The 16,040-nt window shown below is 44.2% G+C and overlaps 1 protein-coding gene across 2 annotated transcripts; it reads left to right on the top strand.

The window, feature by feature from the left end:
* Window positions 1-1,688: 1,688 nt before the first annotated feature.
* Window positions 1,689-13,678, top strand: EI24 (EI24 autophagy associated transmembrane protein). 2 transcript variants are annotated; one of them, XM_045585465.1, is made up of 11 exons: window positions 1,693-1,845; window positions 4,332-4,445; window positions 6,668-6,813; window positions 8,012-8,072; window positions 8,917-8,983; window positions 9,475-9,599; window positions 9,867-9,986; window positions 10,331-10,442; window positions 11,116-11,227; window positions 11,633-11,707; window positions 12,661-13,678. In XM_045585465.1, exons 2-11 carry the CDS (start codon window positions 4,404-4,406, stop codon window positions 12,821-12,823), a joined length of 1,023 nt encoding a protein of 340 aa, XP_045441421.1. In that variant the 5' UTR covers window positions 1,693-1,845; window positions 4,332-4,403; the 3' UTR covers window positions 12,824-13,678. The 2 variants fall into 2 exon arrangements, with proteins under 2 accessions (XP_045441422.1, XP_045441421.1); XM_045585466.1 differs by lacking the exon at window positions 11,116-11,227 and having other exon boundaries at window positions 1,689-1,845; window positions 4,333-4,445.
* Window positions 13,679-16,040: the final 2,362 nt, after the last annotated feature.

The following is a 16,040-nucleotide window of genomic DNA, read 5'->3' as shown; positions in this document are numbered from 1 at the left end:
ATCCGTTTTTGTTGTGCTCCCTTAAAGGAGAAGTGACCCAGCCGGCTTGGAGCATCGTAAAAGCCCTCAATGCCACCTCCGGGGCTACACATGGAATAAATCAAGAGCTGAGCCAGGTCAGGGAGGCAGTTCTAGAAAATCGGGCAGCAATAAATTGTTTGCTGTTTGTGGTGTAGCCATGGTTGTGAGGAATTTAAAGGATTGTGCTGTTTTAATCATTCTTTAAAAAAAAAAAAGATTTTATTGATTTTTACAGAGAGGAAGGGAGAGGGCTAGATAGTTAGAAACATCGACGAGAGAGAAACATGGATCAGCTGCCTCCTGCACAACTCCTACTGGGGATGTGCACGCAACCAAGGTACATGCTCTTGACCGGAATCGAACCCGGGACCCTTCAGTCCGCAGGCCGATGCTCCATCCACTGAGCCAAACCACTTAGTGCTGTTTTAATCATTCTGACAATTCTCAGCAGATGGAAAACATATCCAAGATCCTGCATTTGGTGTATTCCTTCTATTGACCAAAGGGGCCACATGCTAACCTGACAAGCTCAGGGAAGGCCTGCATGGCAGTCTTACAAACTCAAAGTAACCACAAAGGATGGTCTGAAATTAAACTTTAACTAAGAGCTGTCATGGTGGATAGTCACACCTAGGCTGATATCTTCACTGACAAAGTCAACTTTTACCTTAACTGAGCCTGTCTGTTTGCATCTATGATGGCATAGATAAAAATAGGTGAAAACTGCCATTCTCTGGAGCAGCGGTAGCCAAGTGGTGGCCAGTGTAACCACTGGTGATTCGTGAGGTCCGACAGGTTGGTGACTGCTCTGGAGCATTATCTCAATCCATTGAGATTCTGCTTCCTAGCAATTGTTGACAATTCGGCTCGACTGAACTTACAAAAATTCTTTACAGGTTTGACTGTTTGAAGTTAACAGGAGCGAGACATATAGAAGAGATTGGGAACAGGGAGAAAAAGGTTATACAATAGGTAGGGCTTGATGGTTTGATGCCGAGAAAATGCCTGTCCCTAGGGTACAGGTGGGGATGGAGATAAAGTCTTATTTCTATTTACTTTTATGTTTTGATCTTAACCATCACTTTGCCCGAAGAGTATACTCCTAAGGCAGCCGAATGGCACGGCCGCTCATGCTATTAATCATTTGAAGCTTGACTTAAGCCTACCATTGCTTGGTACCTTTGGTTACAGAAAATTTCCAACCAAATAAACCAAGGTGACTTCTGTATTATTATCCTGCTGCTGTCAGGCTTCATAAGACTTCCTAAGGACATGCGACTCCGCAGAAGTAAATGGGGGAGGGCTAAGAACGGGAAGGCGGATCCGGCAGAACCGAATCAGGGAAGCACCCAGGAAAGGCTGGGCGTCCCAGATGCGGCGCGGGACGTGCGTGGGCCTGTGGGCCAACTGGATTTCCCGGGCTCCGTCGCCCTACGTGGCCCACACCCTGTCTCTGCCTTGGGCGGCCCGTGCACGCCCAGTGGCCCAGTGCGGGCATAGCTCCCCTTTGCCTCCGCTGCCTCCGATCCCTCCCCGTCTGCCTTGACGGCTCCCCGCCCACCGCCCCGGCCTCTCGGGCATGCCCAGTGCAGGTGCGGCTTGGCCCCGCCCCCTCCGCCGCCGCCGCCCCGCCCCCTCCGCCCTGGGCCGATGGCTCCGCGCCCGTCGCCTTCCCACCGCCCCGCGCGGCCCGGGCATGCCCAGTGCGGGCGCAGCGGCCTCGGCCCTGGGAGCGCCCGGGCGGCTGCCGGCTGTGGGCGCGGAGGGTCCAGCGGCCCGCGGGGAGCGGGGGGCCGGGTCGGAGCCGAGCGGCGGGGCTGCCGGGTAGGTGCGGGCTGGGCGGAGCGGGGCCGCTGGCGCGCGGCGGGGACCCGGGCGCAGGGAGCGTGCGGCGGGGGCGGCGAGGGTCTGCAGGGCCCGCGCTCGGGGTCGTGTGGTTCCGGGGGGGGGACCCCCCTCCCCCCCGCTGGAAGGAGGAATGCCCGGGTGCGGCGCGGGGTGTCCCCAGGCTCCGGGTGACCCAGGTGCGAGGCGAGCGGCTCCGCGCGGGGTGCCCGCTGCGGGCGCCGAGGGAGATCGCGGCTTTCGGTGGGGATCGCCGGGGACCTGCGGGAGCCGCGGCCGGGCGGACCTGGAGCCGGTCCAGGGGCCGGTGGAAAGGAGGGCGCTCACCGCTCCTGCACCTGCCGTGGGGCTGCCCGCCTCCTGCCTTCCGGACTGGGGCTCCGTGTCTCCGTCGATGCCGCCTAATGAGTTCTAATGACGGCGAGGCACTCGGCGGCCACGGGTATTTCCAGGATTGAGGGACGTGTTGCCCATGGAATGCTCGGGGTAAACAAACAGTCCGACCGAGGGTAGAACACCGGGGTTGTCACGTTGGCTGTAGCCCATTCACACTGTTGCCTCCTTGGGCGAGCCATTCATTCATCCTTGGAGACTCAGTTTCCCCGTCTGTAACACGACGTGAGCCAGTTGCACCATCTCTCCTTCCAGGTTCGTTGGAGGGTGCCCGCTGCGCTGTTCAGTCTCCGTGTGGTTGGTCTCAGATGGTGGCAGGTTTCCTTTTCTCCAAGCCTCAGCTTTTTTTTTTTTTTTTTTTGTCAAACCGGCAAATCCCAAATATTCCCGGGGGGAAGGCCGCTAGGATCTCCGCGTAGAATGGAAGTGACCTATCTTTCAGAGGCCACTGCTGGTCAGTAGGTAACCTGCCACTCGGTGCGTGCAGAAGCCAGGTGTTAATGGCCATGGTTCAGATAACAGAGCTGCTCTACTGGCCTAGGACTGACCTGCTTCGGGCTCTCTATGCCCCGGGAGGAATCCAGGCTAAATAGGTGGCTTCTTAAACTCCCCCGCTAGCTCCTTTTGGAGTGCGATGATGTGTATAGAGAAGTTTTTATTTTCATGTTATGGCGCTTAAGAACATGAAGATTTTAATATCCTTAGTATATAGATAAGGTAAAGCGTGGATTCATGGTAGTCTTTCCAAACCAGTGTCTCATGTGTCATCATTGAACATTTTACGACTTGCCTGGCACTGAGTTATCTTGCACTCTGAGATGGTTTTCTGTTTGTTTTTAAGTTGGGAGTATTAAGAGAAGTTTCTCACCATGGAAACCTTTCTACCGTCTGTGTAGGATTTGACCTAAGAAGCGGATGGTTCAGATGGTGTGCAAGTTACCTTCTTCCTGCTGTTACATCCCCTGCTCGTTCAGTTCTGGGTGGCATTAGTCCAGTTGGGTCAAGAAGGTACAGAGGTGGTTTTAGGTCAGAGAAAGTGTGCTTACGTTTTGAAGTTTGAGGTGTATATAAGCTGCCTGTGAAATGCTGTCTTTATGAGCTGTCTCTTAATGTGATAACACCTTAGATTTGATTTGAGAATTGAGAGTTCTAGAATCCCAAGTTGTTTTTGTTTTTTTGCTTGTTTGTTAATCCTCACCTGAGGATATTTTCCCCCTTGTTTTTTCAGAGAAGGGAGGGAAAGTGGGAATTGAACCTGCGACCCTTAGGTGCATGGGCTGATGCTCTAACCATTGAGTACAGTGGGCCCGGGCTAGAATCCCAATTTCTTTAATAAAATTTTTGAAAATAGGTTTTATCATTCACCTGAATGACATTAAATGGGAACACAAATTTGAAGAATACTTACAGATGTGCGCTTTCAAGGTCTTAAGTTTTGAAGGTAGATTTGTCGTTTACCTGAGAAATAAAATGGGAAAGTTGTATTGAGTTAAAGAATATTTGTACGCGTGAACTTATTTTTTGGCCAAGTTTAAATAAAATCCACTGTGTCTTGCATGCTTATTAAAATTCCACTTTTATATGGATATTTTAAAACTGGAAAGCGAATGGAGGCTCATTTTGGAGATCTTGGTGGGAAATTTCACACATGTCTTAAACTGAACTGTGTGCCAGGGGCCTTGTGCATGAAGTGCATATTTAGTAATTTTTGCCAGAACTTTCATTCAAGTGTTAGAGGTTATACACCAGCATAACTACAGAGCTTAAGGGGATATTGGAATGTGTGTGTGGGGAGTTAGAGACATCAAAGTACAGTGAGATTACTGATCCCAGAGCCATTTACCTCTGTAAAAGTGGAAATTAAATTAAAAAGTAATTTATCCATTGCAGATTTTATTAGTTGCTGGGTTAACTTTACTTAGTTCACTGTCCTACTATCTTAAGGGCTAGAATCTAGAATCTACTGCACTCCTCTTAGAGATCCAAGTATGTGGGAAATGGCATCATGCAGAAATGTACATGAAGTTCCTTATCTTTAGATAAACATTTTTCTCCCATTATCTCTGTTTCCAGGTTCTTCATGATGAAAGATTTTGGGGTGCTTCCCTCTCCTCGGTATAGTTGGTAGTTTGGGTGGTGAAGATATGGCTGACAGTGTCAAAACCTTTCTCCAGGACCTAGGCCGGGTGAGTACATGAAGCCATCTCCTGACCCTTTTGCTGTAGGAACTGACTAGGAAATCCTTTAGGTATTTGTTGGGTCCTTCACGTACAGGTTTTCATTCTAATCCACTCTACTCAAGAGATAGGCATTACCCTGGCTTGCAGAAGCTTGGTATACCTTTCTGATTTCTATCGGTATTAGAATCCTGGTCAGCTTGGGTCCAGAGCCATATATATATATTCATTTATTTATTTTATTGATTTTTTTTACAAAGAGGAAGAGAGAGGGATAGAGAGTTAGAAACATCAATGAGAGAGAATCATCTATCAGCTGCCTCTTGCACACTCCCTACTGGGGATGTGCCAGCAACCAAGGTAGATGCCCTTGACAGGAATCGAACCTGGGACCTTTCAGTCTGCAGGCCAATGCTCTATCCACTGAACCAAACCGGTTTCGGCAGAGCCTTTTTTTTTTTTTTTTTTTAATTTTTAACTTTATTTTGGAATAACTTTAGACTTAACAGAAAAGTTGCAAGGTAGTACAGAGTTCCCCTGTATCCTTCACTAGGATCTGCTAATGTTAGCATCTTCTGTAACCACAACACATTGGTCAAAACTAAGCAATGAACATTGGTTACATCTGTTATGTAAACTACTACATTTGGATTTAAATTAGAGACACCCCCTTTTTATAAGGTGCAGATGCCCTAGGAAAATGTTCCATAAAGATCTGCTCAGAATCTAGTCACCCAGATTTCCAATGGCATAAAATTCTGTTTTAGTGGCCCTAACTGGTTTGGCTCAGTGATTAGAGCTTCGGCCTGTGGACTCAAAGGTTCCAGGGTCGGTTCCAGTCAAGGGCATGTACCTTGGTTGAAGGCATATACCCAGTAGGGAGTGTGCAGGAGGGAGCTGATAGATTTTCTTTCTCATCTAACTCTCTATCCCTCTCCCTTCCTCTCTGTAAAAAAAAAAAAATCAATAAAATATATTAAAAACAAATTCTGTTATAATAGTAGATGTCTGAGGTCTAGCTGTGGCCCCTCTAGCTATATTCCTAGGAGCAGGAGAGAGGCCAATTCTGATGGGGGTGGGGAGTTTGAGCTAAAAGAGAAATTGAAAGAGTATCTTGGAAGGGCTAAAGAGACTATGCAACGTGATCTACTTTTCATACCTTTACCTCCTTCTGTGATAAAATTTCAACCCTGGATCAGTTCTGCATTGTACACTTGACATGTCTGTCTGCCCCAGGGGCTGTAAGTGTCTCAGGTGGGGATCCTGTCATCATTCTAGCACATACTAGGCTCTTAGCCATCAGAACACTACTATCTAGAATATTTAAACTATTTGTGGAAGGTTTAGAAATTACTAAAAGCAAAATAAGTCTAAAAATTGCTCATAGGTAAAAGATCAGGTGCACACTGTGCCACTTTATGGTCCTATCAGTCGGTAGTTCATAACATTTGCCTGTGTCTCTGCATCCTGGTGATTATCTCCAACATTTACTTGGGCTCAGAACGGTGGGCTCACCATTGCTTCCAGGTTGCCTTTTTGTGCTGCTACTTCATGAAGTCGGGCACCCCAATGCTATCACTCTACTTGGGACATAAAAGTGTTGTGGCCCTTAATTAAACTTATAGTTGTTTACTTGTATGCTTTTCCTGCTATTTTCTTGAGCATTTCCATATGGCCCATGTCTAGCTCACTGAAGATGCTTAGTATGTGGGTGATAGGCCATTCTGGCGTTTGTGGCAAACAGTAAGCTTTCTGCTATTGGAGCTTTTCCAATATGGTTGGCTAGTGCCTCTGTCACAGTCTTTATAGAGTTAACAGCTCTCCCCCACGTCATATATTCTTTAAGGACCTTCTCCTGCAGCCATACTGGATCATTGTTTATTATTTAGGAAATACACACTGAAGTTAAAAGTAAAGGGAAATGTAGCAACCTATTCTCAAATGACTTGGAAAAAAATGTGTGTGTGACCCTATTTTATATGTAATAGTAAATGTGGCAAATATTAATCTGGGGAATCTGGAGGAAAAGGAATTAGGAAGTTTTCCATTCTTGCAACTCTTCTACAAATTTGGAATTATTTCATAATAAATAAAAAATCAAGGTTCCCATAAGCCACGTAGCAAAATAAGTACAGTGGTTTCCACTATGATATCACTTTACTGCATGTAAGTATTCCCTGAGCCATAATTTTCCCTCTTGAAATACTCTTGTTTTATACGCTTGTCTATAGGGAATCAAAGACTCCATCTGGGGGATTTGTACCATCTCAAAGCTCGATGCTCGAATTCAGCAAAAGAGAGAGGAGCAGCGTCGAAGAAGAGCAAGTAGTGTCCTGGCGCAAAGGAGAGCCCAGAGCATAGAGAGGAAGCAGGAGAGGTGAGTGGCGGCTGGTGTCAGGAATGTCTGAGCCCCCTCTGAGGGAAGGCCCTTCAGGACATGACTGCTCCTCAGCATACAAGTGAGACTGTATGTAGTGACTTGGAGTTTTAGTAGCACCCCAACTGTTTTTTTATAATCTCTCGCCCCAAAATGTGGTTATTCTCCACCCGCCTACATGGGTTTAGCAGTAATCCTTATTCAAATGTTATGGTGCTTGTTTTTTGTTTTTTTAATCAGAATGATGAATAGAGCCCTAACCGGTTCAGCTCAGCGGATAGAGTGTCAGCCTGTGAACTGAAGGGTCCCAGGTTCGATTCTGGTCAAGGGCACATCCCAATAAAATATATATTTTTAAAAAAGAATGATGAACAGAGAACCACAAAAGAATTATTTGGGTTGACGGATACTTCTAGGAGAGCCTACATGGATTTATTTATTGGTAGAATCCCAGACATCCTCTTTTAATCTTCTCCAGTCTTAGATTTTATATATATATATATATATATATATATATATATATATATATATATATATATATATATATAATTGATTTTTTTACAGAGAAAGTGATAGTTAGAAACATCGATGAGAGAGAATCATTGATCAGCTGCCTCTTGCACACCCCCTACTGGGGATGTGTCCGCAACCAAGGTACATGCCCTTGATTGGAATTGAACCCGGGACCTTTCAGTCCACAGGCCGACGCTCTATCCACTGAGCCAAACCACTTTCGGCCAGTCTTGGATTTTATTTATTTATTTATTTATTTTTTTTAAAATATATTTTATTGATTTTGTACAGAGAGGAAGGGAGAGATAGTCAGAAACATCGATGAGAGAGTCATCGATCAGCTGCCTCCTGCACATCCCCCACCGGGGATATGCCCGCAACCAAGGTACATGCCCTTGACCGGAATCGAACCCGGGACCTTCCAGTCCCCAAGCCGATGCTCTATCCATTGAGCCAAACCGGTCCCGGCCAGTCTTGGATTTTAGAAAACAAATTTTTTGTTCTGAGAAAAGCTGCTTCTCTAGAAATATTTTTAGTCTTATTGACTGGCATTAGGAGAATACTGGGAGAACAACTGGTGCTGGAAAATTAATACCAACAGAAGATATAAAATGGGGAGCTACTGAATGACAGTATGGAAGTGGCCTATCTGCCTTGTAAGCTAAACACACGTGTTCTTTTCCAGTGAGCCACGTATCGTTAGTAGAATTTTCCAGTGCTGCGCTTGGAATGGCGGAGTATTCTGGGTAAGTTCTTTTTCCTTAAATTCTAGGTGCCTTATAAGTATCTTCATATTGTTACTGTTAATAATCTTCTTCCATTTTCTTTAAACTGAGACAAATAGCTTTTGCTAGCTGACACATGCTTAAGATTATAATAGGATTCTATGCAACTGGAGTGCTTTTATTCCCACTCAGAGGATACTTTTGTGTAAACAAAGGGCTATCCCTAAAATAAGTTTTTTAAATTACTTATTCACATGTTTTAATGTTGTTATTGGTTAATAATTTCTCTTGACATTGTCTGGACATTTTGGCTAAGAGCATCTATGGGGGGGTCAGAGGGAAATGGCAGATGAAGGAGGACAAGGGTCTCCCCTCTCTGATTATAGCAATCTTTTAGAATTGATATCTGCTGAAACCCACCCCAGAAAAGATTGCCTGTAATTAATTGAGAAGCAACCCAGGCTTAGGTGAAATTTAAAAAAACAAACAGGTAGTTAAATATTTCCTTAGACTTGGAATTCAATGTAATTTGTTTCCTTTAACATTTCACAGATGTTCCCAGGTGTTAACTTTAATTAATAAAATATTACTGTGTACTTAGTCTGTGCCTTTATTTTGTCCTGTATACTATCTGAAATGTTCTTCTCTGCCTCCTAAGGTTTACTGCTTTTATAGGCAGTATCAGGCTTGTGCCTCTTAGATGGAGTATTGGGAATAGAAGTGGGTCAAGTGTTGGTGCTGTTCAGGCCTTCTAATTGATAAAGTCGCCTCCATCTGGAAAATAATTGCACTGAAACTTGGAACTCTTTTTTCTTTTTTTTGAAGAAGGGCTTTTAATATTTACCTTCTTGCTTCTTTCCTTTAGTTCAGTCTCCTCTTGTTTTATCGGGTGTTTATTCCTGTACTTCAGTCAGTAACTGCCCAGATTATTGGTAAGTATGGTGCTGTCTGCCTGGGATAGAGGTAGATTTTTCCCTGTCTCCCTCAGTCTGTGGAGCTCTTTCTATGTAGCAGGAGCTTGGGATGTTCTTAACTCAAACCTCTCAACAACCCTTCGAGAGTGGGTATTGTTATAGATGTTCTTTTATGGGTGAGGAAATCCAAGTTACCAAGGTTAAATCATCAGTAAATGGCAGAGCTGGGATTTGAACTCAGGTGGTTTCCTGCATACTGTGTACTGTTAATCGCCGTGACATCTCAGTCACCACCAGGGAAGCAGGTTTGTCTCGGGGCAAGCAGCACATATCTGTGGCTACTCTGACCGGGAGTTGTGGCCAGAATTTGGTGTGTCTGCAAAGAATAAGACTATCTGAGAAAAGGCAAGATATGTGTGGGGTCGGGGTGGGGAGGAATGGTTTGGCGTTCCCCATTCGGTCTGGTTTTCCATTTCTCCAGCTAAGCTAACTCTTTCCCCCTTTCGCAGGTGACCCATCTCTACATGGAGATGTTTGGTCGTGGCTGGAATTCTTCCTCACGTCAATTTTCAGTGCTCTCTGGGTGCTCCCCCTGTTTGTGCTTAGCAAAGTGGTGAACGCCATCTGGTTCCAAGTAGGTCCAGGGCGGGATGCAGGCTGGGTCCTGTAGCGTGAGGGGTGACGGGCTGCAGATTTCAGCCTGTGAAGTTGGTGGCCTTTGTAGGGAGCAATCTCGAGCAGCCAGTGGGTGGCGTTTGTGCTGCTGTAAAATGCAATGACTGGGTCGGGCCAACAGAGCTTTTCTCACCTGGCACGTCCGAGGGAAGATCAGTGGCCTTGGCTTTGGGATGGACAGGGGCCACTGTGTTCCTGGTTGGGTGAGCTACTTTCTCTGTTACAGGATATAGCCGACCTGGCATTCGAGGTATCCGGGAGGAAGCCTCACCCATTCCCTAGTGTTAGCAAGATCATTGCTGACATGCTCTTCAACCTCCTGCTCCAGGCTCTTTTCCTCATCCAGGTGAGACTGGGCACATGCACAGCTTTCAAAGGAAAAGGTTCCCCAGCAGGAGTTTACACAGACGGGGATTTGCATTTACACTGGGGCCGATATGCTTTAAGGGAGGTAATGATTTTTAAGTAAGCTTTTTACAGAAACTCGGGAATTTAAAAATCATAGAAAAGAAACATGAATTTACCTGCCCTTCCCTGCCACCTGGGCATTCTCCGCTCTCCTGCTCTTCAGAAATTTGAGAAATAACTGAATGAATGGCTCCTTGGGCAGAGTAGTAACACAGAATGGCAGGTGAGCAGCGTTGGGTCTCTGAAACTTTGCAATTAAGATTTTCCATGTTTGTTCTTCAGGGGATGTTCGTGAGTCTCTTTCCCATCCACCTTGTTGGTCAGCTGGTTAGTCTCCTGCATATGTCCCTTCTCTACTCACTGTACTGCTTTGAATATCGTTGGTTCAATAAAGGTAAGTCCATCTGAAGAGACTCAAAACTAAAACTGGGAAGCTCCTTTTGGAAATGCTGCCGCTGAGCAGACTTCTTAAAACTACTTAATGCTTAGGCCATTGGCCACCCATCTTTGGAAGGAAGTAGTGTCTTGGCAAGAGGGCACTCACATTTGGCTTAACCCTTAACTTTGACGCTGGAGGGTACAGCAATGGAGCATTACCTTTATGGTGCTTAACTTTAAGGTGATATACGGTAGCTCTGACTGAGCCAGAAATGAGCAGAAGTTATTCTGAATTAGAGAAATTAATTTAACATCAGTGCATTCAGATAATTTTGGGTATTTTAAAAACCCTTGACATATTTGCCTGGGTATGTACGGTTGAAAGAGGTTAATTCCTAGGAGATGGCTAACTTTTTATTTGATATCTTGCTTTGCTTAGGACTAATCCTGACAAAGGATGCTGGTGGCGTAATTCATAATTCACTTAGCCTGCCAGCTTTGAAATTGTGATTATTGAATTGTAAAAACTTTGCCTCAAATCTTTTAACACATTTGGACAATGATGAGTTATCTGTTTTAACTGTTTTCTAAATGGCAGACCTATATCCCAAACTCAAACTTGTCTCCTGTATTTAGTCACTTTAGGAAGAGGAAATAAGAATTTTAATTGTGTCGGCTCCTTGTTTTAGGTATTGAAATGCACCAGCGGTTGTCGAACATAGAGAGGAATTGGCCTTACTATTTTGGATTTGGTTTACCTCTGGCTTTCCTCACTGCAATGCAGTCCTCGTACATTATCAGGTAACTTGGCTGGAGGTACTGGAGGGGGAGTGGTACGAGACTCCGCGTAGGGATTATCTTCTGGATGCCTGGTTCTGTGCTAGGCATCCTTCATTCCTGTTGACTGTTAGGATGTATAGGACTTGCTCCTAGACATTTGTCAGTATTAACATTTAGTCTGCAGGACCTAAATGCTATATTTCATCTATGTTGCCTCCTGGAGCAGTGTTAAACATATCCAGCACTTAGAAAAATCCATTTTTAAAATTTTAAAGATGTGTTTGATTTATTAAGGGCTTTTCAGCCATAATGTTAGCACCAGAGGCAAAGGAATTTTGGGTTTCTCATGTCTTCTCCAAAGTCATGGCTGTTGTGAAGGTGACTAATTATTTTTCTTTTATTTTCTTTTCTCTTTTTTTTTTACAGTGGCTGCCTCTTCTCAATCCTCTTTCCTTTATTCATTATTAGCGCCAATGAAGCAAAGACCCCTGGCAAAGCTTAGTAAGTATTAGCCAGTACTAGCCAAAGTGTAGTAATGTTTTTTCTGTGTTAAGGATTGGGGCTATAATACCACAATTATATGAATGAGACATTTTTAAAAAATAACCTCTTAAAAAAAATAACCTCTTACATTGCTGGAAAACATTAATGTACAGTTCAATGCAAGAAAAACACTTCTGGGATATATCCCAAAATTTCCCCTATGCATATATATATGTGTGTGTACATGAATATGTTTTTAAAATTGATGCTATAATACATATTTTAAAGATTTAACAATTTACTGAACAAGGCATTTATAAACACCAGTAACTATGTTCATTTTTGTAGGAAAGACCAGTTTTTTAAAAAGGCATTGGGCTCATGTGTCTGGCTATAGGAGTTTATTGGTAATGATAGTAAAAGTACTTTAAAAGGAGTCTTTAGCAGTAACACTAGCACTCCAAAAGTTTTATCACTTCAAAAAGTCTTTGTTCAATTCTGGTTAAGTCAGTGAGGAGACACAATAATGTCAGATCTGTTTTGAGTTTGTGCTCATTCTTGCTGTGCAGCAATGCTCAGTGTGAGTCTTAGTCGGAATACTCGACTTTGTCTTGCAAACTCTCTTGAAAATGAACACATACAGCATATAATGTCTTCAGACACAGCTTGAAGTTTGTGCCCTGAAGTCAGTTATAGAAAAGTGCTTCTTGGATCAGAATTAACCTGCAATATAAATGTATTTCCAGTAAGCTTTGATACTTCAAATGGTGGTGAGTTCGTGACACTTAGGACAGTGGCAGGACCCGGGACATTCTTTAGTCTAGTTGCCTGTTTAATCCATGTGTCCAGTATCTGTACGTCCTTGATCAAATTTCACCTGCCTCATTTTCCATGTCGTTTTAAGTCGAATGTAGTCAAATAATACTTCTGATCAGCTGGGGGTCTAACAAGTTGGCTCTCTTGCCTTTTAGCCTTTTCCAGTTGCGCCTCTTCTCCTTGGTGGTTTTCTTAAGCAACAGACTCTTCCACAAGACGGTCTACCTGCAGTCCGCCCTGAGTAGCTCGGCCTCTGCAGAGAAGTTCCCTTCCCCGCATTCGTCTCCTGCCAAACTGAAGGCTGCTGCAGGCCACTGAGGCCCCTGCCACCCGGGGGGGAAGGAGCGGGAGTGGAAGGAGGCTGTGCAGTTCTCTCCTTGTTCGCCGCCCCCACCAGGGAAGGCAGGCCCCACTCTGCCAAGGGCCCTCTGCGCATTGCCTCCTGAGGAGTCGGGATTTTTGTCTCTGGTGCACGTAAGGCACAATCTCCCGACACCAGTCTGTGGACTCTTACCACCTGTGAGTCTGAAAGGCCCACGGGTTTTTCTGCAGCTCTTTTCTAGCATTTGCCAGCCCCTCCTCGCCTGGACTGATTCGAATACTTTTTCTCCCCGTGCCATTTACCCTTCCACCTCCCCCCTTCCCGCCTTCCATCACCCTTGGATGAATGGATTTTGTAATTCTAGCTTTTGTATTTTGTGGACCTGTTGTTTTTGTTGTTTTTCTGTGAAGCACATACATTGGATGTGGGAGGTGAAGGAGTATCCGTTACTCCCGGTCACTCCCTTTATAGCCATCACTGTCTTGTTTCTTGTAACTCAGGTTAGATTTTGGTCTCTCTTGCTCCACTTGCAAAAAACAAGCCTGAAGAGATGGGACAGGAGGAAAGACCACACAGCCATATCTGCCGGGTTTTGAGGAGTGATTTTTTCTTCCCCTTGAAGGGGAAAAGCTCTTTTCACTGGTACACTTAACGTTCCCAGCCACAGGGAGGTACCAGTTTTGGACAAGTGCCACTGCAACACAGAATGCTCTGAGAACCTGAACCTTTAAACTCCGCAGGTCTGAAATTTACTGTTGGCCATTGTCGGGTCTGTCTGATGTTTCAAAGGGGATATTGGGTGCTGCAAATCGGAACTGAAGGGGTAAACTTATTAAAACCATTAAACCTGTGACTGGTGTTTTTCTGTCATTTTTAAAGAGAAGTATTGGGGGAGGGGGCAGATGTCAAGACACTTGTACAATTTTAAAATGTCACAATTAAATGTGAGCTGGTTTCCCACAAGGTGTGGAATGGTTGAATTTACAAATCACATCAAGAAACATATTCAGCAAAACCAGTTTGGCTCAGTGGATAGAGTGTCAGCCTGCTGACTCAAGGGTCCCGGGTTCGATTCCAGTCAAGGGCATGTACCTTGGTGGCGGGCACATCCCCAGTAGAGAGTGTGCAAGAGGCAGCTGATTGATTATTCTCATCGATATTCCTACCTCTATCCTTCTCTCTTCTTTGTAAAAAGTCAATAAATTATATTAAAAAAGAAAAAAAGAAAGAAACATATTCATGGAACCCGAGACTTTGTCTTGGATAAATTTGCTTATAGTTTTTTAAGAGATTAGTCCTGAAGAATGTAACCTGAGAAATTTGGATTATGTCATCATGATGATCGTGTTAACATCTTGGAAAGAATTTAGGATTGTTGAATTATTTGCTTTAAAGTCTATTTGTACATCTGTGTATTCATGGATAGAGAGATCCTTATAGACTTCAGTGTATTGAACATTCTCATTAGAGAAGAGATTCAACATTTGACTAACTGTACAATGTACAAACCAAAGTAAGAGTTTAAAAATCACTGCAGGGAGATAAAAACCAAGTGTAAGGTGCAGAAAGTTTTAAAATAGTGGGCATCTTGGAGGTAAGCATTGTTTTCCAGTTTGTGCAAAAAAAAAAAAAAAAAAATGTAAAAGACATAACTTAAAATAAGATTTACTTCCAGTACTCCTTTGGAGGCCTGGTCCTTTGTCACGAGAACTGCACAGAACTGCCAGGTTGCTGTTGGGTGCTTTGAAGATCTCGGTATTTCATCAGCTTGCAACTGATCATTGATTGCCTTAAGATTAGTTTAAGTTTTTACAATTAGCTGTTAAGTGGCCACATCTCTGCTGCCAGAAATTTGTATGTGTACTAACTAAATGAGTGTTAGTTTAGAAAGATGAGGGAGGTTGAGTGGATGAAGGCACTCTATTTTATCTTGCTATAGAAAATGCTTAAAGTTTAAGTGACTGGAAATGAGGAATCTGCAGTTTTATGGGTATAATTGAGAAGCCAGGACTGTGGCATATCTACAACAAAAATTTGGTAATCACTAAAAATGAAAATCATGTTTTAATCACGTAACCAGTAGGATCTAAGGAATCATGTTCACAAAAGCTCTTCTCAGGTACAGACATCGCCACCTGGACAGGTATATGAAGCTCAAAACACTACCCTTTTAACCAACCTACCTAGAGCTGAGTTGTCCATTGTAGCAACTCGGGGGGAATTAGAAACTGGATGCTTCAGACCTGGGGAGAGGAGGTTAAGTCTGCTGGAAACTTAAATGAACATATTTATGAGCTGACTTGTTAATTGCTCTTACATTAAGGGCCAAGATAAAGTTTAAGAGGAATTGGGACAAAGAAGAGTGACTAAAGGTTAGATTGTGAAGCACCTTAAAGGGATATGTCTAAGCTTGACTTTTGGACAGTTAGCTATGATGCTCAATGACCACTAGGGTGCAGAGGCTCCGACCAGTAGCTATGACACACACTGACCACTAGGGGGCAGACATTCAAGGAGGAGCTGCGGAAAACAGCAACTCTGCAGAGTGCCGTCTGGCACCCCTCGGGATGTTGGACTGCTGGTTTTGGCTCAATCCCTGCAGGCAGGCTTAGGTACCCCACCTGCCAGAGGGACCCAGCTCATTCGACAGATGTCCTTCGAGCCCCAGTGCCACCCCAGGTGCAACCGGTGGGGAGGGACCTCGGGAGATTGGCTCAAGGGTATGTCCTGCCTGTCTTGCCCAGTCCCGCCCCACCAGCCACCTTCTAATTAATTTCCTTTCAATATGCACAAATCCATGCACCAGGCCTCTAGTCAGGGAATACTAGGGCAACTATAGTTGTCTACTGTCTATTCATTTTTCATCTACGTTTACTCATTTTCTGATTATAGAAGTAGGACATTTATTCAGCTTTTATTCTTATGTGTTTACCTGCACTAAGATTGGCCCAGGTAAGAGTTATCAGTTCATCAGCAATACAATGGAAGATACCTTTAGTTTAGCAGTAATCTTGAGCCCTCCCAATCCCAGCCCCCATTAATAATTCCATACAATAGAATATTTTGTATGGGCCTAAAATGAGTCCACAGACCAGGTAAAAGGTTTAAGTAGCAGAATAGCCGACTTAACCATATAACAAGCATTTAAGTGCCTTCTCTGTCAGGCACTGCGGATTCAAGGATGAACCAGAAATATACAATAGGATAACTGCC

This window comes from Pipistrellus kuhlii, unplaced genomic scaffold, assembly GCF_014108245.1.
Source record: "Pipistrellus kuhlii isolate mPipKuh1 unplaced genomic scaffold, mPipKuh1.p scaffold_m20_p_20, whole genome shotgun sequence".
In the NCBI taxonomy this organism is placed as follows: domain Eukaryota; kingdom Metazoa; phylum Chordata; class Mammalia; order Chiroptera; family Vespertilionidae; genus Pipistrellus; species Pipistrellus kuhlii.
This window is presented reverse-complemented; position numbering and strand designations above follow the sequence as displayed.